The sequence below is a fragment of the Gekko japonicus genome, unplaced genomic scaffold (assembly GCF_001447785.1).
Source record: "Gekko japonicus isolate JY-2015 unplaced genomic scaffold, Gekko_japonicus_V1.1 scaffold522, whole genome shotgun sequence".
NCBI classification, from domain to species: domain Eukaryota; kingdom Metazoa; phylum Chordata; class Lepidosauria; order Squamata; family Gekkonidae; genus Gekko; species Gekko japonicus.
In genome coordinates this window covers 63,289-86,898 of record NW_015169790.1, presented here as the reverse complement: position 1 = coordinate 86,898, position 23,610 = coordinate 63,289, and the positions used below count along the sequence as shown (strand labels likewise).

Genomic DNA, 23,610 nt, shown 5'->3' with positions numbered 1-23,610 from the left:
CTTGCTGCCCATGCTTCCTCCTTCCAGGGTCCTCCTGTTGTGGTAGAACTGTTCTTACCCTCCCCACCACCTCTTCCCTGTCTCCTACTTTCTCCAGTCACTGCACACCCACTTGCAGCATCACCTCCTCCACCTGCCTGGATAACCTGGCAGCTACAGTGACATCTCCATCGCCTCTTCCACCATCTCCTCCTTTTCCCGTTGCCTTCTGTACTGTCACAGTGGCTGCTCCTCCTAGCATGCCTTCCAACTGCTCCTGTTGGCTTTGGATGTTCATGCCGTTGCTAAGCAACTCTTAGAATGGCGGCCAGGATCTCATAGTGTAGTGTTGTGACATCTCAGGTTTGAAATGTTCCTTTCAATTTTGGGTGACCTTGGGTCAGTCACAGTTCTCTCAGAACTCTCTCAGCCCCACCTACCTCAGAGGGTGTCTTTTGCGAGGAGAGGAAGGGAAGGTGATTGTATGCCACTCCGCGCCAGGACTCTTGTGGGTAGGGAGTAGCGGAATATAAAACCACCTCTTCTTCTTCTTTCTGTAAGTCACTGATGAAAAGAACAAGCCGGCAGCACCAATGTGGAGGGTGGGGGTGGAACAAACTATTGAAATCCAACTTGAAATTCCTTGGTACAAAAGCAAAATAATGTCCCATGCCTAGACAATCCAAATTTTGCACCAAAAAAAGAGTGACTTCTGTACATTAAGCAAAATTACCTTGTATTTATTTATTTTGCATTGTTTATTCTTTTGTTAATAATGGGAAGGAAATCCGTCTTCAAAGTTTTAAGGGATTATAACATGCTTTTAAAAGAAAATCTGAATGCTGAGATGCTAGCAATGCCAATTTATGTGTCCAACAATCAGTTTTGTGCTTGTACAGCAAGGAAATACATAAGGTATATTACCATGCCATAGTTTTAACCATTCCACTATTTGTGAGTTTTCATTTTTTGACTTAACGTGCTTCCTGTAGAAAAAGGATATAATACTATACTTACAGAAGCATACTTCATCTTATGGGTACTGAAACAATAAATGTGAGATGGTAAGATACTGCGGTAATTTAGGCAAAATTCCAGAGATGTAGCAATGTGTAGCAGCAAAAATAAGCAGGACTCTGTGCTCTAGTCTATGAGTGTTGTGCGGGAATAAAAAGTTTTTAGTCTTCCAAGTGCTACAAAACTGTTAATTTTTGTGGCAATTCAGGCTATATTAGCACCAAATCCAGACAATACTTCAAAACTGAGTTCTGTGGCAGAGGTCAGTCTCTTGATTTGTATCTCTGTATAGTCTTCACGATGGCTCGATTTTTATTTATTTATTTATTTATTTATTATTTAGATTTTTATCCCGCCCTCCCCGTAGGCTCAGGGCGGCTGTAGTTCATATTTTCAGCAATGCATAACCTTAAGAGACGGACCCACATAGTGTTAGAATGACAAATCAGCTATAATTACCCCCAGCAGTGACTTCAGTAAAGTTAGGGAATCCTGAATGGATTAATGGTAATCCATTAGCAAGGCAATAGTGGCCATTGGCAAAATGGCATCTTTTGAGTTGAGATGAACCTTGGGAACTTGGATTCTTCCAAACAGCTGTAGAAATCTATTGATATTTAGTGGATGAATAAATATGCCTCTGGCAACATACCAACAGTAATGGGAAACTGTGCAGCGGAATTTGTTAAATGCCATAAACCTTTGCCATAACCTTCTGATAGCACACTAGTTTGAAATGTGCATGTAGAGTTCTCTTTGTCTTCTGCACAGAGAAAAATAGGACTGCATCTCATTCCCATGTACCTCATTATTCGTTAGATAAGTTGGGCTTCCAAATATAAAAAGTATATAAATAACCAATGATTTTATGTTAACTTAGTTTATGCCCCATGCATGCGAATACAAAATAATTAAAATAAAATAGCTTCTCTGTCTGATCTCCCTCTGGAGCAGCTGTGCATGCAAGGAGGAGTCACTGTCACACAAAGGCTGGTGCCCACCGGCATTCTTTGAAGGAGCCAAAAGAGGGAGGAGGAAACAATTGCTTCTGAGGCAGCTTCAGCCAAGGCATCAGATACCCTTGCTCCGTCTGTCCAGTCTGCTTCCTGCAGCCCACCACCGCCAGCATCTTGGCTCAACTTTATCGTCTCCTGGTCTCCCCCAGTGGCAGATTAGAGTGGGGATTTCACGTGGCTCGCCACATTAGCCAGCTGTCAGTGTGTTTGTACATCCTGCTGACTAATAAGCTCTCTTCCAGCAACTTAGCTACAGATGCAACCTTGGCAAGGAACTTCAAAACGTGCCCAAGTCCAGTATTATTTACTCCAAAATCCTCTTTTGCCCCTTTTCCTCCCCACATATAACTGCTTTCTGGTGTCCCAGCCCCTGTTCCTTGTTCAGTGATGGGCCGCCCTCTTTTGTACATCCTATGAGGGTGCAGCGGTGTGAAATTTAATGGAGATCGCATATACACAGAAGAACAGTGGCACAGCAACAGTAAGGCCCTCCTATAGAGTATGATGGCAGTGTCAGTCTCAGGCAGAAGTCTCTCCCATGATCCCTGCTGTCTCAGACATCAGAACAACTAGGCAGCTGGCTCTGACCCCAAGATCTGGGCCTGCAAGATGTGTGCTCTGCTACTGAAAAGTGGCCCCTCTCCATGATTCTACTACTAAGCTATGGCTCCCGTGTTTTGTTTCAGTGCAGATTTTGAAGTAAGCAGCACTCACAAATGCAAGCTATGTTTCTTGTGAGTGTGCATGTTTTTTCTCTGCATGGACATCACCACTGCTATTCCTTTGTGCATACTTAGGTGGCTTCCACATAGGGATGGGATTTTGGGGTTTCCTTGTTGCAAGTGTGGCTGCAGGGAAAGCACAGAAGCAATGGGGTTTCCACATGGCAGGTTTCCTCACAGTTTCCCTGCTCCAGTCCCCAGAATTGGCTATTATCCACTCTCCTAGGCCACCAGGGCTTTTTTCTTGTATCTCCACAAGAGAAGGGGCTAGAGGCTTTGGTTTTAAATGAAAACTGAGAATATGGAGAACTCGCTACATCTATTGTTACAATGCTGTATCGATATTACAATATTCTAGTGCTGGTTTTTCTAAAATAAAAAGCCTCCCCTGTGGCAGGGGAGAAAAAATGGCTGCCATGGAGGCCAGAAAATCTGAACTTCCCCACCCAAAAGCAGCCATTCAGATTTTACTGTGATTTCCGAAAACTTCAGTGTAAAACAGGTTTGAGAAAGATTGGAGAAAAGCCTGGGAAACCCCTGGAGGTGCACAAGTGCATATCACTATGGGGAAGCAGGAAAAAACCTGCTTCCCAAAAGCATTGAACTTGGGGCAGATAACCCATGTGGAAATAGACTTAGAGAGAATTGGAATAGGCAGTGCACAAGTGCAGTCTGATGGGTCAGAGCTGAGAGGCAAAAAATATTCCACAATTCTAGGTCCTTCAAGTTTTATCCATATGAAGCCGATAGAGTATCATCTTTCAGGGCAGACTGGAGAATTCATATGGTTCCAGTTAGCTAACCTAGAAGGTTTTTGGATAGTTATCCAGTTATCCCATGAGTAACCACCAGAATACTGAATTAACACCTGTTAAACTGCCAGGAAATTTTTCATCAACAAACCCAGTGGTTGGATCTAATGGTAATGTCAGCTGATGGAAGGAATTCCCACCATTGGAACAGGACTTTCTCGCCTCCTGTTGCCCCTGAAATGCTACTCCTGGGGATGGGGGCCCCTAAGGAACAGTATGAAGGGTTCATTGGAGGTCTGCAGTGGGGAAGAATGGAATTGGTAAAATTCACACTGGCATACACCATTCACTCAGCAGAAATTTAACAGCAGATCGAGCCACATGTCCACAACATGCTGGAGATCTATAATTGCATTCTCAAACACTCATAAAAACTCCCACAATCCCATCTGAATAAACCAGTGAATTTTGATCCTTTGGCCAGAAAGAAGCTGGTTCAAATTTCAGCTGTGCCATGAATTCACTTGTTCCGAGACCAGTAGCACCTTAGAGACCCACAAGATTTGGGGCGTTTAAGCTTTCAGGAGCCAAAGCTCCCTTCGTCAGATACGAGTAGGAATCGAGACCTCTAAGTCTTCAAATCCCAGTCAGAAGGTGGGAAGAGTGCTTCAGAGAAGGAACTCAGAATACAGAGGTACTACGTGTATTGTAATCAGCTTGACTAGAGCAGAAGGGAAATGCTTGGGGGCAGAAAATTAGTGTTTGTAGTAAGATAAGAATCCTATATCGTTCAGCCCTGGGAGGTCCATCATTCTGAAACTGAATGATGTTCAGTCACAAGTTCTCAAATGCAACTGTTGCAGTTTTGGTATGTTTGGTATGAATGAACTATGAATTACATCAGAATTTAGGCTATTCCTTGTATGTCGTTATGTTGTGCTTCTGGTGCTACATTTTTTACTCATCGAGACCAGAGTTCATGAGCAGGCCAGCAGTTTTTCCCTAGGCCTAAAGACATGGTCAAAAATGAGATGGCAAGACTGAACATCGATATCCTAGGAATCAGTGAACTAAAGTGGACAGGAATGGGCGAATTTAACTCAGAAGACCATTATATCTACTACTGTGGCCAGGAATCTCGTAGAAAAAATGGTGTGGCCTTTATAGTCAACAAGAGAGTGCAAAAGGCAGTACTGGGATACAATCTCAAAAATGACAGAATGATTTCTGTCCGATTCCAAGGCAAACCATTCAACATCACAGTAATTCAAGTGTATGCCCCAACCACTGATGCAGAAGAGGCTGAAGTGGACCGGTTCTATGAAGACCTACAACACCTCCTAGAACTAACACCAAAAAATGATGTCCTCATCATCATAGGGGACTGGAATGCTAAAGTAGGAAGTCAAAAGGTAACTGGAATAACAGACAAGTTTGGCCTTGGAAAGCAAAATGAAGCAGGGCAAAGGTTAACAGAGTTTTGTCAAGAGAACACACTGGTCATAGCGAACACCCTTTTCCAACAACCTAAGAGGCGACTCTACACATGGACATCACCAGATGGGCAACACCGAAATCAGATTGACTATATAATTTGCAGTCAAAGATGGAGAAGCTCTATCCAGTCAGTAAAAACAAGACCTGGAGCTGACTGTGGTTCAGATCATGAGCTACTCATTGCAAAATTCAGACTTAAACTGAAGAAAATCGGGAAAACCATGAGGCCATTCAGGTTTGACCTAGATCACATCCCTGATGAATATACAGTAGAGGTGAAGAATAGATTCAAGGGTCTGGATTTGATAGATAGAGTGCCTGAAGAACTATGGACAGAGGTTCGTGACATCGTACAGGAGGCAGCAATCACCACCATCCCAAAGAAAAAGAAATGTAAGAAAGCAAAGTGGCTTTCTGATGAGGCTTTACAAATAGCAGAGGAAAGAAGGAAAGCGAAAGGCAAAGGCGAAAAGGAAAGATTTACCCAACTGAACGCAGATTTCCAGAGAACAGCAAGGAGAGATAAGGAGGCCTTCCTGAATGAACAGTGCAAAGTAATAGAAGAAAACAATAGAATGGGAAGGACTAGAGATCTCTTCAAGAAAGTTGGAGAAATCAAGGGAGCGTTCCATGCAAAGCTGGCCATGATAAAGGACAAAAACGGTAGGGACCTAACAGAAGCAGAAGAGATTAGGAAAAGATGGCAAGAATACACAGAAGAACTATACAAGAAAGACCTCGATGTCCTTGACAACCACGACGGTATAATCACTGACCTCGAGCCAGACATCCTGGAATGTGAAGTTAAATGGGCCTTAGAAAGCATTGCTAACAACAAAGCTAGTGGAGGTGATGGTATTCCAGCTGAGCTATTCAAAGTCTTAGAAGATGATGCTGTTAAAGTGCTGCACTCCATTTGCCAGCAAATTTGGAAAACGCAACAGTGGCCACAGGATTGGAAAAGGTCAGTATACATTCCAATCCCAAAGAAGGGCAATGCCAAGGAATGTTCAAACTATCGCACAATTGCACTCATATCACACGCTAGCAAGGTCATGCTCAAGATCCTACAAGCTAGGCTTCAACAGTACGTGGATAGAGAACTACCAGAAGTACAAGCTGGGTTTCGAAGAGGTAGAGGAACTAGAGATCAAATTGCCAACATTCGCTGGATTATGGAGAAAGCAAGAGAGTACCAGAAAAATATCTACTTCTGCTTCATTGACTATGCTAAAGCTTTTGACTGTGTGGATCACAACAAACTATGGCAGGTCCTTAAAGAGATGGGAGTACCAGACCACCTCACATGTCTCTTGAGAAACCTGTATAAGGGCCAAGAAGCGACAGTTAGAACCGGATATGGAACAACTGATTGGTTCAGCATAGGAAAAGGAGTACGACAAGGATGTATATTGTCGCCTTGCTTATTTAATATATATGCAGAGTACATCATGCGAAATGCTGGCCTGGATGAATCACAAGCGGGAATTAAGATTGCTGGGGAAAAGATCAACAACCTCAGATATGCAGATGATACCACTCTAATGGCTGAAAGTGAAAAGGATCTAAAGAGCCTCTTGCTCAGAGTAAAAGAGGAGAGCGCAAAAGTGGGCTTGAAGCTCAACATCAAAAAAACTAAGATCATGGCATCCGGCCCCATCACTCCTTGGCAAATAGAAGGGGAAGTCGTGGAAGTAGTGACAGACTTCACGTTCCTGGGATCCCAGATCACCGCAGACTGTGACTGCAGCCATGAAATTAAAAGACGCCTGCTCCTTGGGAGGAAAGCGATGGCGAACCTAAACAGCATGATAAAAAGTAGAGACATCACCCTGCCAACAAAAGTCCGCATGGTCAAAGCAATGGTATTCCCAGTAGTCATGTATGGCTGTGAGAGTTGGACTATAAGGAAGGCCGAGCGCCGAAGAATAGATTCTTTTGAACTATGGTGCTGGAGAAGACTCTTGAGAGTCCCTTGGACTGCAAGAAGAACAAATCAGTCAATCCTCAAAGAAATCAACCCTGACTGTTCCCTGGAAGGCCAGATAATGAAACTGAAGCTCAAATACTTTGGCCACCAAATGAGAAGGGAGCACTCACTGGAAAAGACCCTGATGCTGGGAAAGATTGAAGGTCAAAGAAGACGGGGACGGCAAAGGATGAGATGGTTAGACAGTGTCAGCGATGCAACGAACATGAAATTGAGCCAACTTCGGAGGACGGCGGAAGACAGGAGAGCCTGGCGGGAGATTGTCCATGGGGTCGCGAAGAGTCGGACTCGACTGTGCGACTGAACAACAACAAAGACATGGAACAGTACTTGGAAATGTCCCATGATTGCAGAAAAGTTTAGTAAGAGTGCATCATTACATCATTCCTTGTTCAGCCATCTCAAAAAAAAAAAAAAAAAGGCCAGTGAGCAGTGTATGCTGGCATTAGTATCCATTCATTCTACTGTTTCTTCCAGAAATGGGGCCTTGCAATTATGGGTGATCATCAGATTCATGTTAAAGGGATTTTATTTGTCTGAGGTCTATCATTCGAGTTACATTCATTGTTAAGTCTGCGTCCCCTTGTGTGCAGAACTCATTTTGTGTATGTAAGAGGCATGTATGTGCTATTTCTGTTTCCTGATTGAAGGAAGTCTCTAAATCTCACTTGTATTTCCACTGCAAGAATTGGCAGTCATTTTGTATGGAAGAAGCAATGTACTAGATGTGCATATTTTGCAAAGTGGATTATACTTCTGGAAATAACATGTAACTGCAAAGCCATGCATGTGGGTGTGCCTTTGGGTTCAGGTAGCATTCTGTTTGTAAAAACCATCAAGAAACTTGTCATTTGGTTTTCAGTGGAGATCCTGTTAAATCATCTACCTTTTCAGGAGTATCCCTAAACTTGGGAGCACTGATTTGTTGTTGTTCAAATGAAGCAGTTCATATGTTTAAACCTGCTGTGGCATTGCAGTGGGTGGCAACAGGGTCTTCATTCTAACTGGGGAAGCTCAAAGACATTGTGCCATTGTTCTGCCACCCTTCCAAGCTGTCGAGTGGAAAGGCCACCCTTCCTGCTGTTCAGGAAGAGAAACTTTCCACAACAGTGTTAAGAAATTCTTCCATGCCTTGGGATTCCCATTTTTTAGATGCTGCCTCTGAAGTCACTGATGTGAATGCTTGCTTCCGCATTCAGTAATGTCTCATTATTCAAAGAAGTAGACTGGAAAACAGTGTGTGTTTCAAGAGGGATTGTTCTGGCATCTAACCACTCTATTTTGTGTTTAATCATTAACCAATACCCTAAAAAGCCCAAATGACAGCTTTGATTAATTTTTATTCAGGAAAAAACACAGTGTAGATCAGAAAGACTACATGATCATGCAAGAAATCTGTTCTTCCCAATGCAGATAGTATATATGTCTACAAATAATTTTGCAGATGTTCCAAACAAGAAATGCCCTGGCTTTGAGAAGGAGTTTGGTTCTGTGTAGAAATATGAGGGGCTGAAGAATAGCTGCTAGTTCATTTCTCCAGTTAAATACATAGCTATGCCTGTGTTGGAATACTAGCCTGATCCACCCCTAATGTTTTGAGAGGATATTACAATATAAAGCAAATGACCGTCCGATTAAATGTCCTGAGTCACTGAACTTTTTCCAGTTAGAAGCTGATTTATGTCCATTGAAAATTAGCCCACCCAGTGAAATGTGCTTCCAGATACTGATGAGCTGTTCCAGAAAGGGAGCAGCAGAATTGTGGCCCAAAAGCCTGGCCTTGACCCTGCTGTCTGAACTTGGTACCAAGGTATAATGCCTGAACTGGTTTACACAAATGTAAGAGACGCCAAGGCCCATGTGCTGCATATTAAAAACGTTTGCTTTGAGTTGAGTTGCTCTGAGTCAAGAGACAGTGGAAGACTGAGCTTTCTAAAAAAAAACAGTCAGAAAGTATCTTGTGACAGTTACCAGCCCTTTCAAAGCAAAGCTGTCCCTCTAAACCTCTTTGAACTTTAGATGTTTTCATTGTGTCACACTGACTAATGCTCAGTGGCTGGCATTTTGTGCTGAATGCTGGCAGGGGGTTTTAGCATTCTCAGCAGTTCTTGGGCAGCTGAAAGGGAGAGAACTTTGGCTGTGAGGAAGGGTGCAAATGGAAAAAGTCAGAGGGGTGTTTTGGTTGCCAGGTTCTTTGCAAGCCTTCTACTGTGAACTGAAGGGCACCATGGTTCGATCACACTTTCATTTGTTTCTTGGCAGTGTGCAAGGTGTTTGCTGCTGCAGCTGCTATCCAGGCAGGGTGCACAAAACAAAATGCCAAGAAATGAATCCCCAGCAACAAAATTAAATCTGCATGGGGAATAAACCTCCTTAAAAGGGAATGTGATGGTGACACTCCTTCTCCCCCCTCCCTCTTTTACAAATGTCATATGTGTTAATTGAAGGGATATTTAGAAAATGGGAAAGGTGCTGGCTGTTTATTAAAGAGAAGAATGTGTTAACCAGCAGGAAAATGCTCTGAATATGTATTCTGTGTGTTTGTGTCAGAGAAAGACCATCTGCATAAGTGCAACTGAATTTGATCCAAAACTCTGCATCCAGAAAAGCTCCCATTACCTTCAGTAAATACTTTCAGAGCTTTGGGTAGTGATCATTATTGCTAAGTTGCCTCAAGGTTTTTTTCCCTGTTGGATCATGTTTAAAAAGTTGACAAGACAGCACTTAACCCTCTTTCAATTTATGCAATGTGTTATCTGTTGAGAGTAGTCGGTATTGTTTATTTGTTTTCAGCATCCTCCGTCTCTGTCTTCCTCAGTTTATCACAGTTCAGTGAAGAGAACATGATGGATCCCTACAACTTAGCCATCTGCTTTGGACCCACACTGATGTCAGTGCCTGAAGGCCATGATCAGGTCTCCTGCCAAGCTCATGTCAATGAGCTGATCAAAGCTATAATCATCCAGCATGAAAATGTCTTCCCAGGACCCAGGGAGCTGGAAGGCCCTGTGTACACCAGGGCCGGAAGCACTGAGGATTACTGGTACGGTAGGACGCACTAAGTGACAAGTGGGGGGAGAGACAGGGCTAGACTGATGAGTAAACCTCGTGTTTCAGCAATAGTATCACTTTCCAGTTTCAAATGCTGCCCCTCAAAGTTATCCTGTTTCGTCATTGTGTATTATGCCAGTGGTAAATGGCTGTAGTTTCCTCTGGAGTATCACAGATTTTCCCATCCTAAATATGAGTATTCAGAAAGTACAAGTGTGCTTTGTTAGCGGAAGGAAACTAATACAGTCTGACCAGTTCATGAAACTGAAGGACATTATGGTAATAGCCTTACTGTGCTGGTGAAAGCTGCTCAGCAAACATGTTGCCTAAATTCATCACTGACATTCTTCTCGTTTTTCTGCATGCCCTGAGTGACTTTACTGCAGAGACAAGGTTGATTGCTGTTGACTCTAGAGAGCTGCAGCACAGTTTGTTTTCATGGGGGCAGGCAGGAAAACTCACAGCCTCTTTCTCTCTAGCCCAGCACGCAGGAGGCCTTGGCTGTGCATTCAGCCTGAAATCAACATCTGCAAACAATTCAGTTGGAGCAGCTCCCATCATCATCAGGGAGGGTCTGTTGCAGCAGGGAAGGGAGCCATTTGCTCTTATCCACTAAGTACAGAAAGGGAAGGATGCATTGTTAGATAACATTGATGGACAGAGCATCAAAATGCCCCTTTTGCCTTTCCTCCTCGACATCATGCTTAACATAGGCACCAAGTCCCTTGCTGCACATTATTTTCTTGTATTTGCATTTACAAAAAGTGAAGCTTGTTTATTTGCTTGTGGCCTCTTTTTTGCCCCTTACCCCTGTTTCATCACAAAAGCCCATTACAGATGTTCACAAAAAAGATAATAATAGGCTTCTATTAGTGCCTTTGATTGAAGCTTGCAGAATATCAGATGGAATTCTCAGCTGGAAAGGGGGCTGAGAAATGGAGCCTCTGCTACTTCAGCAGTTTGAGTTTTAAGGATGCTTCTAAAGTTATGGGAATGTAATCTGAGAACAGCCGAAGATACCTAACACTTCAGAGTTCACCTGGCTTTGTGTGCAAACTTCTTGTGAAAAACTGCTTCAGAAGCAATTTAGTTCCAATATTATCCATAGCTTAGGCCAGGGTTACACCATACACTACAAGACCCTCAATTTTTCATTCCTGAAACTGTTTATGCTGGCGAAGCCTCTCTCAAGGCACTTGTGACAAAAGGATGCAATTGCTAGCACAAAAATAGCAAGCGAGTGGTCTTAGAAGTGGGGACAATGAACTCTCATTCAGGAGAGCTTAAAATCCTAGGAGGTCAATGATTCAAATAGACGAAGAATCTTTTCATTTGAGCATTTACTTGTCCTCAAAGTAAGAAGAATGGAGGGAAGAGTGTCAGAGCCTGTAGCTGGCATCCACTCTGGCTGGGGGGGTGGGGGGATGTCAAAACAGCCTTCTGATCAGTAGCCTGCAGAGTGCCTTAAACAACTGGCTGTTAATTTTATGGAAGACATACCTCAAGTGAGGTAAGATAGATGGCAATCATCCTAAGTATGTATAGGAAAAGCCCATTACACTTTGCAGTTGTTCCACTTTTTGCTACGTCCATTTCTGTCATCAATATGTGGATTCACATGGCCATTCTCCCCCCCCCCCCCATAGTGAACTGTCCTTTCAGATTCACTTTTAATGTCCAGGTGCATCTTGATCTTGTCCACGGCCCTGTAGGACAAGATGTAGCAGGGAAACTTCAGAAAACTTCTGAACATGAGCTAGCCTGCACCCTGTGTATGTGTGTTGTGATACGCAAGACCAGATTCATGCAGCCATACAATAAAAGATAACCATGGTGAGGGGATCACTGTGATCTCATAGGGGGATCACTGTGCTCATGGAAAATGCACACATCTGAATTCACCCACATTTCTTTCATGAAAGGAGAATGTTTTTCTGATTTTCAGTGTAATTAAGCTAGAGGAAGCACCTCTTTTGCTAACTGGTGGCCATCATGTATTAGGTTGTTTAACAACTACATCATGTCATAATACTGAATGGAGGTTTATGGCCCATAAAGCTTTGCATGTGGCACTGGGGTCCCCTAGTGGCTAAGCTAGTTCATATTTTTTTAAAAAATAGTAGGAGTTCTAGTCTTCAATTATTCCTGTTAACCTTCCCATTGCAGCACCTAAGTGGCTGAGTATTAGCAGGAAATGAAACGTGCTTGCACTTTTCACACTGTGCACCTCATTAGGCAGTGTTGGACTTTGAATATATGTACTTTCTGTGACCAGCTGATATGTATATCATTGACTGATTTCTCAGTCTTTATGAAGCTTTAGCTGTGAGCTTTAACCTTTTATCCTGACTCATAAAGTACAAGATTACTGTCTGACTTCTGCAAAGATACACATTTTGAAGACTGCTAAAAAGTTGTAAGTGTATATGGTCAAGGGATCCCAGTCCAGAAGCCCCTTGGGATGGAAACCAAAACACACTTTGCGGTCAGGCTCCCCTGAACCCCAGGTAGGGCTACCACCGGTTCATCTAAGTCTTAGGAACCAGATCTCCAGCATTATCTGAGAAACCAAATCTCCAACCTTATCCAGGTGTTAATCTTAAAAGACAGCCCTGCAAGGTTGACCACTTGCCTGCTGAGTTCCAGCCAAAATGATTATACAGTAGCCGTGCCAAATTTGACCAAGGTACTGACTTAGATTGAAGCCCAAAACCAAGAAGATGCCACACAAATAAAGATTATAATGGTTGTTGAAATAGTGCTCTAAAATACTATTTAAAAAGGTGCACAGGACAAAATAAGAAAGCTTAGATTAAAAAATCCTAAACATGCCTGGCAGACTTCTGTGCCTCCAAACCAGAGATTACCTCAGCATTCCATGCTGTCAGGTGTCAAGGACAAGGAGCCACAGGTTACCTCATAACCAGAGCCTAACCCCAAGACTAGCCCTCTCCAAAAGCCCCAAACTCATACTGAAGACTTCATGTTTTATGCCTCATTGCCCAGCAACGAGGGCAGGCTTCAGGAACCAATCAGGACACTGCCATGGAGATGACTTGATTCTCTGCAGCTGAACCAAATCACCTTGTTAGTAAGTGTCCATCAAGACTTGTTCTAATGAGGTATTTGATAACAAGAGGACCTTGGTGGGTGAATAATGTCATTTCACCTGGATCGCTGTACCAGCACATCTCTGTCTTTTCATGAGACCCAACTTCCCATGATTCTCTATGTTAGGCCTACTAGGCAGGTACAACTTTATACAGATTTTAGTCAAGCAAAGCTAGTTTCTTAACAGGACTGAGATGCTGAATTTTATTCATAGACAATCATAGACAAACTTTTCTGTTAAACATGGCTTTCCATTCCTGTCAGGGAAACATGAAATACAGCCCTTTGAATGTGCTTGATACCAAAAAGAAAAATGCAGTTAAACAGAATGAATGACTTATTTAGCCTGAAACAAAGGCCAAGCTACAAACAAGTTTTTGGTGTGACAGTAATGGGATATAGCTTCTATGTCAGGGCAAAAAAGAAGACTGAGTTGTCATATTTTTCCCCCTTCCCCTTTCTGAGGAAAATGTAAGTCTTTATCCAGTCTTCTGCCTGTGCCCTGCCCATACCTAGAGGGGGCATTCCCACCCCCCAGGACAAAATAGGATTTTGTCCTCTCCCCATCCGTTTGCATTGCTTGTGCATGGACAGTCTGAATGCCAGGTCCTTTATGGGGAATGGGGGACCTGTATACCTCCTATATCCTTTCCAGCCTTCCCCTACCCCACTGAGCCAAATAATGCAAATTCTGAGCTCATAGACCAGGATATAAGAGAAACACTCAGGCCTCCCATTCCCTGTAATGGTCTATCATGCCTCAGGGAGAAAAGGAACTGGTCTCAAAGCACTATTCTCATAAAGATCTGGCTTAAACCCATGACATTTACCATTTTCCAAGAATAATGTCCCTTAAAAACTTGTGCCAAATAGCATCTATGGCCCCAAGTAAGACTGAGGCCTACCATTTAGGCCTAATTAAGAGAGCAGTGGAATGAAGTTTTAAAAAAGAGGAATTAGAATTCTGCTGGGGGGGGGATCTGAATGCTGGGATATGAGTAAGTTTAGCTCAGTCTCTTGGGTGATAAACTAAATAATAAACTAAATTTAACATTTTTGAAACTTCTGAGAGTCTAATGGAAAGTGTAACACAGCACAAGATGTCATAAGAAGAGCCCTGCTGGATCAGACCAGTGGTCCATCTGTCACAAACCCCTAGTCCAAGGGTGTTTGTGTTACGGGGCTGCAGAACACAAAATTACAAAACCCTGGCAATGTGAACCTTCACACACAAGTCTGGTAAGCTGCCAGCAGCCCCTTTTTTACTATCCAAACAGTCAGAAGCCAAGAGGTAAGCTTCTAACCCTCCCAGGACTAAACAAGAAAGTCAGCCCTGCAACGTCGGACACTTGCAGAATGAGTTTCCACAAAACAATTGACCTGATAGGCGAGCATGTGGTCCAAGAACTGGAATTAGAATTGAAGCCACTTGAACTCAAAATTAGACCGCAAATATAATTAAAAATAGATTTATTAAAACTGTGCAAGTATATTTCAAAAAGAACAAGCAGTGAGGAATCAAAACAATAAAGCTAATTATACGAGACTAACTACGCAGTAAGACATTGGTTCAAAACAAGAATACAAATTGCAAGATGTTACCATTCCAAAGTTGCTCAGCAAGCAAAGTCCAGCTCTCTCCAGAGTCTGCATGGGCAGAGCGCTGGCCCATGTTAAGCAGGTTTCAAAGAACAAGAGATTCATCGCCATCGCTTCTGTGCGGGGCAGCCCTGGAGAAGGTTTCCAAGCTTTCTGATAGACTAGGAGCACCCCTCGTCCTTCCGGCACTTTTCCACGAAAATGCTCACATGACCAAGAGGAGGGGTGCTACTCCCTCAGTTCTCTTTTTGCTGCCACGGAGAGATCTCCACTGCTGTTCTCATGTGTTTTTCCTCACCTCAGTTTTGAGGCTAAGGAGACTTTTTTCTCTCAACAGTTTTCATTCTAGTGAACAATAAAATACATCTAAAGAATTTATGTTTTCTGGATTTCCACTGTGTCATTATGACTAAAAGTGGTGCTGATAAATGGCCATTCTCTGTGCCTTGGTTCACACAGCAGAGCTGCCTGCTCTTACTGTCACCAGTTTCCCCTGAAGGCATGTATAGATAGAGCTGGACTCAGAAGAGCTCTCTTCAAAGGATTCCCCCCTCCCTGGTGAGGGGTGGTGGAAAAAGAGCCTGGCCTTAGTGGCCCTCTTTGGAGGCTTTGCTGGTGTGCCAGCAGCCTGGATGAAGGCATATTCCCCTCTCCTTTGTGAGGTGTGGTAAAAAAAGAGTCTGGCCTCAATGGCCCTCTTTGGAAGCTTTGCCTGTATGCCAGCAGCCTGGATGAAGGCATATTCCCCCCTCCTTGGTGAGGTGTGGTGCAAAAAGAGCCTGAACTCTCAGTGGCCATCTTCAGAGGTTCACCTGTGTGCCAGCAGCCTGAATGAAGGTATATTTCCCCCTCCCTAGTGAGGCATGGTAGACAGAGCCTCAGAATAACTGGTTCTTTTCATGGGCTTTGGCTGTGCACCTTGAAGTCACAACCCCCTCAATGTTGAAGCAGAATTGACATTGAGACGTTTCTGCTTAGTCATTCCCTAAGGGGTCTATGGCCTCTATGCCTTCGACGTCGACCTAGAAGCCCTTCTCTCCCCCCTCACTTCTCTCAATGCCAAGAGACAGAAGAAGAAGAAGAAAAGATTGGATTTATACCCCACCCTTCACTACCCAAAGGTGTCTCAGAGCGGCTTACAAACTCCTTTCCCTTCCTCTCCCCACAACAGACACCCTGTGAGGTAAGTGGGGCTGAGAGAGCTCTGACAGAAATGGCTCTTTTTCAAGAACAGCTCTTATCAGAACTACAGCTTGCCCAAGGTCATCCAGCCAGGTGCAAGTGGAGGAGTAGGGAATCAAACCCGGGTCTCCCAGATTAGAGTCTGCGCACTTAACCACTACACCAAACCGGCTCTACACCAAACTGGCTCACCAAAACAGAAAAAGAGGCTGGAAGGTGTGACCTGGCAGAGGCTGCTTAACTGAAGCATTCCCTGGCCCCTCCCTTTGCTTTGAGTGAAGAAGCTTAGAGGCATGGCATGGCACAGACTGCCTGTCTGAAAGATACTTCCCCCTCTCTGCCTTTCTGCCAGTTCCAACCAGAAGCGTGGAAGTGTGGCCTGATGAAGGCCCATTTTAAACCTTTGCTTTGCCTGACTGAAGGAACCTTTCCCTGGCTGTCCTCTGTTTCACAGTGGAATCTGTGGGGGCATGGGTTCACACAGCCTTGCCATTCTCTGTGCCCCTTTGTGGAAGGTATTATGTGTCAGAAGGGTATTGTGCCCTTTAGTTGGGGTTGTTTGGACCTCTTCAGCTTCTGTAGTTTTGAAGAGTGGCTGATGTGGGTGGAGTTTTCCCTTCTTCTTGTTAGCCATGTCCTGATACAATAGATTACTTATGCTTAAGTCCTGCTGTGCTTTATTTTATCACTGTTGGGACTGCCTGGATTCCAAGCCTGAACCAATGTGTGAAAAAACAAGGAACTGGGCAAGAGTCACAGTTCCTTGATACTATCTAGTCCATCATCTTGTCTCACACAGTGACCAACCAGTTCCTCTGGAGGGCCAACAACAGGGCATATGCTGGATCAGATGGAATACTGGTCTAGCCAGCGATATTCTCTCTATTATAATAGCTAAAACCAAGACATCCTCATTCAGAATGCACACACACAAAGCACACCACTGCTGGACCAGTTTTTACCAGTGAGTGGACTACTTCCATGTCTTTCAGAATGTCACAGTAGGGTGTGCCACTGCCTCTTCTCCTTCCTCTTCCCATCCATTGTATAAAACTCACATGTAGTACTCCTGTAGCTTTTATCTGACGCAGAAGTAACAGTGAGTTAAAATTCTAAACAAATAGACATCCTTCCATTGTAACTCCCACTTTGTCTTGCAGCGAAAGCCCTCATGGGGAGACAGCCTCCACAGAAGATGTAGCTCAGGATATGGCCACTGAACACCACACAAGTGATGATGGTGAGTACTGCCTGATGGCTACTTCAAAGCTGCCCTGGTTAGGAAACTCCAATTTCTGCCAAAGTTAAGATGAGAAGGGAAAATGCCATCTTCAGAACAATGACTGCACTCAGAACTTACAAAATGTGTCTTTGACAGGAAATGTAAACATTCCAAAGGGAATCTATGGACTATGTTTTGACTAGTATAATACAATTGCCTTCCCAGTGCTCCTAGGGAAGGACTTGGTACAAATGTACATGAATAAACATTTTATGGCATTGGGCAATCAACATGATTTCACTGACTGGGAATCTGTCTTGACTTGATAGGTAATGCTCGCCGTCATCAGACACTGCTTCCGGGGGGGGGTGTCCAGGTACACCATTGGAAGTAATTCTGTTTATACCAAGTGTGCTGACAAGTCTCAGCCAAATTGGGACCATTCCATTTTGCATTTCATATATAGGGTCTGAAAGGTGCTGAATACAATCTGCAGAATTTCATTGGGCTGTGAACTAACCTACTTCCGACTTATCCATAGCTAGATCAACACAAAAGTTTCACATAGATATGAAGGTAAACCATGTGCAAACATATTGAATGAATTAGAATAAGTTGCAGAATGAGATAGTAATAAGTTGCTTACTTAGTTTATTAGCTGGAACAATCCAATTGCTACATTGGTGTTAACATTTTACTGATGTCTAAAAAATTATTCCAGTCAATTGCTTTCAAGGTACCAAAACAGAGATTTTTGAAGTCTAATGAGAGGTCAGAATAGAAAAAACACTGTTAAATGTTTTTGGTCTTCTACAACTCCAGCATCCATCCTCTTGCTCCTTAATGAAGTCAATTGCCCTGCAGTTTGTTTTGCTGCTGTTCTACTCTTGTATTTCCAAAGGGAAATACTTTAATAATGAGTTAATTTTTTTTTCATTTTCTATGGCTGACTTTGGGGTCTATTCAACATCAGATTTATTAGCAAAGTATAAATTTTGTTTGACCATGACTAGGCTAGACTCCAGATTACTCTCTGTAGCATCATGGTGGTTCACTTACATGAGCTGTCAGCATATTGTTTGTGATTTATTTATTTAAAACATGGTGCTTTTCTACCCGATTAGAGTCCACAAAGCAGCAAACAAAGAACATTAAAGCATTTAAAAAAGGGATACCAAACTCATTTGTTACGAGGGCCAGATCTGACATAAATGTCACTTTGTCGGGCCAGACCATGTGTGCCATAAAATGTAACACGAGGTACTGGACATATAAACTTTATAAAGATGATTTCAGATGCTGAATGGCAGTAGCCAGTGTAGTTGGATTGGGTGATATGCAGAGGGATAGTAGGTGTGCAGATATCAGCACTGGTAATGAGATAGGAAACCTAGGTCTCTATTTGGTACAGGAGGATGCAAAGAATAAATGAAAAATTAGTCTGAAGAAGTGAGCAGTGACTCATAAAAGCACATACCCTACCACAAATTTTGTTACTCTTACTTTTTCTCCTATTAGAAAAAACAACATACAAAAAACAGTGGGGGAACATTTTAACCTTCAAGGACATTCAGTTGCTGACCTAAGAGTAGCAGTTCTCTTACAAAGGGATTTCAAAGGGAGATTAGAAAGAGAGACTGCTGAATTCCAACTGAATTGAGCACGAAGCTCAATGCAGTCTCCTGGACTGAATGGAAACCTAGGTTGTTTCTCTCATTACCAATGCCTGCTATTGTCATTTGGCGTCTGAAATCACTTCACTGTCCAAGATATAAGGAAAAATGGACTCTCATTCTAGCTTTATCTGAAGAAGTGAGCAGTGACTCGTGAAAGCTCCTACTCTGACAGAAACTTTGTTAGTCTTTAAGGTGCTGCTGGACTCTTGTTCCCTTTCACTAATAAGGAATACAAACTGTTAGGTTTCTTCTCTCCCCCCCCCCTCTCTCTCTCTCTCTCTCTCTCTCCCCCTCCACCCCCAGAGGAGGAGGGGGAGGAGCCCTCAGCCAATCAAAGGAAGGCTTTCTTTCTCTCCTCTGCCAAGCATGTAGGGTTGCCAAGTCACGGCGGGGGATCGTAGGTCTTCACAGAATCCTTGCCACGGGGACAGCGAGATGCGTTGCACCCGCCGTCGCCAGGATCTGATGCTACACATCACTCTGGCAACGGGGCTGTTTGGAGCATAGCGTCATGTCCTGGCGACGGCGGTGCAACGCGTCTCGCCATCCCCGTGGCAAGGATTCTGCAAAGACATGCAGATCCCCCACCGCGATTTGGCAAGATTTGGCAAGCCTACAAGCAGGAAATAGGAGAGACTGGGGAAAGGGAGCTGCAATGCCAGAAACAGGAAGGAGGAAGCAGCAGACAGCCAGGTTTTTGGCAGACCAGATAGGAACCCCCTGGGGACCGGATGTGACCCACAGGCTGCATGTTTGACACCCCTTTATTAGCACCTTTATTCACCAGAATTAATCCAATAGGTAAAATACCAGACTAAGGGAAACATGCTGTTATTATCCCTATAGTTAAGAAAACAGATCCAAGAAATTACCCACCAATTAGTTTGTTACTGGTGATCAGCAAACTATACGCATCCTTTATATATTAGAAGCTTTATATATTAGAAGCTTTATATATTAGAAGCTGGATACATTCAGAATCAGTGTTGGTGTTTGACACCCCTGATTTAAACAATTAAAAATGCAGTTGAATTATAAATTACAATTAAAACAAGTAAACAAACAACACTAGAATTAGGCAGACCCTTCTTGCCTTTTATATATGGTGCTCGATAGTTTGGAGGATGTGAGTTAGTCACAATCACCTTTGATAAAGGATTTACACTGGTTATGTTGAAGGGATAGAGAAATGAATGAGAGTCAGTTTGTAAGGTCTTTGCTCCTAACTGTACAGTTCCATTGTTCTTGTTATGCCAGGTGCTGACAGCTCCATTGGGCAATAATTGCAATGATGTTGGAGTTGAGACATAGTTAGCTGTTAGCTGAGAGATAGTTTTCTGGTTAGCTGAGAGATAGTTAATGGACAAAAATTATGTGGCTGTTCTTGTATATAAAGGGGTAGATTAGTAGCTACTTCTGATCTTTATCCCCAGGTGCCTTTGAGTACAAGCCTTGCAGTGCAGGCTCCCTTTCATTGATATGCTTGCTTAGCTGAAGACCAAAGTCCAGAAAGAAACACTGAAAGTTAAGGAACTTGAGAATCCTGCTGATGTTGGCATAATAAAGAATTACTAATGAAATATACTGTTCCCTTGTTTGTAATAAAATGCAGAAAGGGGGCTTTTAAATGGGGGGATATATTAACTGGTGTCAGAAACCAAACAAGTCAGAGGAAAAGAAAGCTGAAATAGTCAACTGAACAGTCTAAGGAATCTGAGCGGGGGGGGGGAGACTGAGCTTAAAAACGCAAGTGAATGATCTGTCACCCTGGTGAGCACCTCGATGGCTGGAGTGGTCTGATAACTCAGACCCTTTGTCTGCAAACTGTTCTGCAATGCTTGACTTGGGGGAATCTTTGTCTCTTTCTGTCACTGGAAAATCCATTACTGAAGTTTCAATCCAGCAGATGTGGTTGATTGGCCTTGGGCCAGTCTCTGCAGCCTTGGGGGTTAATCTTGATTGACTTTGCTTGCTCCAGATTCATTTTATATTTCCTGAGAGATGATGCCTAGAACACCATTGATCTTCCTCTAGAGAGGACATCCTTCTTTTAGTGAAGGATAATTTTAAATGGCTGTCTGTTCTTTTGCCTATTGTAAGACTCTTCTGTGGTGGCTTACTGCACCATGGAAGGTCTTTCAAGCCAAGTGAAATCAACACAAATATACCTTATGATGAGTATGTTCCTCAGAGTTGAACAGAATTTACCAACAAAAAGAGGAAGGGAGGAAAAAACTGGGATCAAGGTTGATATTGGGAGGACACTGTTGAAATTCGTAAGCAAACAAAATGTTCATCAGGGACATTCCCATGGAAACATGGAGACCAGAGGTCTTCCATTCCCCATGCACCACATTTGCTTCCCAGTCCAGAATTATTCTTTAACCACTTGATAAAGAGCTTGCTATTCATAGAGGCTCATTTTATTGCTCACGTTTTCTTTTTGATCTGCCCTGATGGTATGGAAGAGGTTACATGTAATAATATATGTTTCTGTATGTTTATGCCACCCCCAGGTAATACACTCCTACTCTAAGAACATAGGAGAAGCCTGTGTTGGATCAGGCCAATGGCCCATCCAGTCCAACACTCTGGCACATAGTGACCAAAAATACCAGGTGCCATCAGGAGGTCCATCAGTGGGGCCAGGACACTAGAAACCCTCCCACTGCTCCCCCCCCCCGGCACCAAGAATACACTGCATCACTTGCCCCAGACCGAGAGTTCCTATCTAGACCTTGTGGCGAATAGCCACTGATGGACCTCTGCTCCATATGTTTATCTAATTCCCTCTTGAAGCTGTCCATGCTTGTAGCTGCCACCACCTCCTGTGGCAGTGAATTCAATGTGTTAATCACTCTTTGGGTGAAGAAGTACTTCCTTTTATCTGTTCTAACCCGACTGCTCAGCAATTTCATTGAGTGCCCAGGAGCTCTTGTATTGTGAGAAACTGAGAAAAGTACTTATTTCTCTACCTGCTCTATCCCATGCACAATCTTATAAACCTCGATCATGTCACCCCCTCAGCTGTCGTTTCTCCAAGCTAAAGAGCCCCAAGCGCTTTAACTTTTCTTCTTCACTCTAAAAGTACAATCCTATGCTGAGTTACTCCATTGATTTGATTGGGCTTAGACAGGGGTAGTTTCTGCATGGGATTGCACTGTAAATTATTTAACCTGAAATAACTTTCACCCAGTATGTGTGCTGTTAATATAATAGCAACAATGTTCTCCCCAGGGAGTTGCATCCAGTCCCATTTTGAAAACCCCTATATTTTTTGATCTGTGTCTAAGCTTTTATGTGTATACCTCTCAAATATTTGAACTGCAGATGAACAGAATAGTTATTCTGGCAGAGAGAAGATTTCTGTTTGTGCAGTGCAATTTTCTTGTTTCCCCTTCCTGCTGCAGTCCAAAATGCCCGTTCCATGCTGCAGTGGGAGGGGGAAACTGAGAAATTCATGCTTCATGGACTGAAATCCTTCCATCTGTGGAAACACTATTGTGGATCCAAGCCTCTGTCTATTGACTCCTGTAGACGGGTACAGGTGCCCATTGAACTCATACCATACTTAGTAAAACGGGCTGTTTAACGTGCGTCAATGCTGATGGTTTTAACTGTGAGCTAAAACTGGGGACTTCCACCCATGGATTCTGGCAGTAGTACCCCGGGCAACCGACAGGCAGAGGGAGTAGAAGGCCTTATCTCTGCTGCTCTGCAGTGCCACAGCTATAGATGGCCAAAGAGAGTACTTTAGGTTTCTGGTCACGTGAATCCATAGAGTCCCACCCGGCCTTCAATACCCGCTGTCGCTATCCTGGCTCCTCAGTCTAAGTAATTCTTCACTTAGCATCGGGTTAGAGTCTGCCTGGAAACCCTGCCTGAATTTACAGAACACACTGCCTCTTGGGGAACCCAGACCAAATAAATAGCTGTAAACATTTTGCACTTGTTGCACTAAGCTTGTGGAGGTGTCTGTAACATCTTTTTGGTTGACCTGGTCTGTGTCACATTTCCCCTCCATCGCGAATCCATTATCTTTTATTTTAAAGAATTAAGAGCACTGGATTAAACTGTGTGAGCCTTTTATAAACCTGAGCTTTCCTTTTTTTTAAAAAAAACAACAACCATGTTTTTGCTTTCTTGTAGAATGTGAACCCATCGAAGCAATAGCCAAATTTGACTACAGTGGCCGAACAGCACGTGAGCTGTCCTTTAAGAAGGGAGCTTCTCTCTTGCTTTATCACCGGGCCTCTGACGACTGGTGGGAGGGCCGTCATAATGGAATTGATGGTCTGATCCCCCATCAGTACATCGTTGTTCAGGACACGTATGTTATCTTAAGACTGTTGGGGCACGGTGCTTGGAAGAGCTAGGGTTCAGTGTAATCCTACTTCTACAGAAGAGGAAGACCTTTGGGGATTGTGAACTTTAGCTGCGGCATGTTGTGAGAATTCTGGCTGAACTTAATACAGTTCCCCTGATTAGAAGCACCTTTATCTAGCACAAATTGCAGTTTGGCTGTTTTAAGGATCTCACACAGCACATGGCCTTTGAGTGATGCCTTAAAATTGGATACTGTAATGTGAGTGTTATAACTTACAAGGGGGGGACCCGATTCTGGCTGAACTTAATACAGTTCCCCTGATTAGAAGCACCTTTATCTAGCACAAATTGCAGTTTGGCTGTTTTAAGGATCTCACACAGCACATGGCCTTTGAGTGATGCCTTAAAATTGGATACTGTAATGTGAGTGTTATAACTTACAAGGGGGGGACCCGCGATACTCGCGGGAA

The 23,610-nt window shown here is 43.4% G+C and overlaps 1 protein-coding gene across 1 annotated transcript in view; it reads left to right on the top strand.

Moving 5' to 3' along the window:
• The window catches only part of SRGAP2 (SLIT-ROBO Rho GTPase activating protein 2), a 298,501-nt gene that overhangs the window by 260,696 nt on the left and 14,195 nt on the right, over positions 1-23,610 (top strand). The window contains exons 18-20 of the mRNA XM_015417019.1: positions 9,792-10,016; positions 17,077-17,156; positions 22,964-23,144. Of these exons, the coding sequence (XP_015272505.1) occupies positions 9,792-10,016; positions 17,077-17,156; positions 22,964-23,144 (486 nt within the window). The remainder of the gene's footprint in view (positions 1-9,791; positions 10,017-17,076; positions 17,157-22,963; positions 23,145-23,610) is intronic.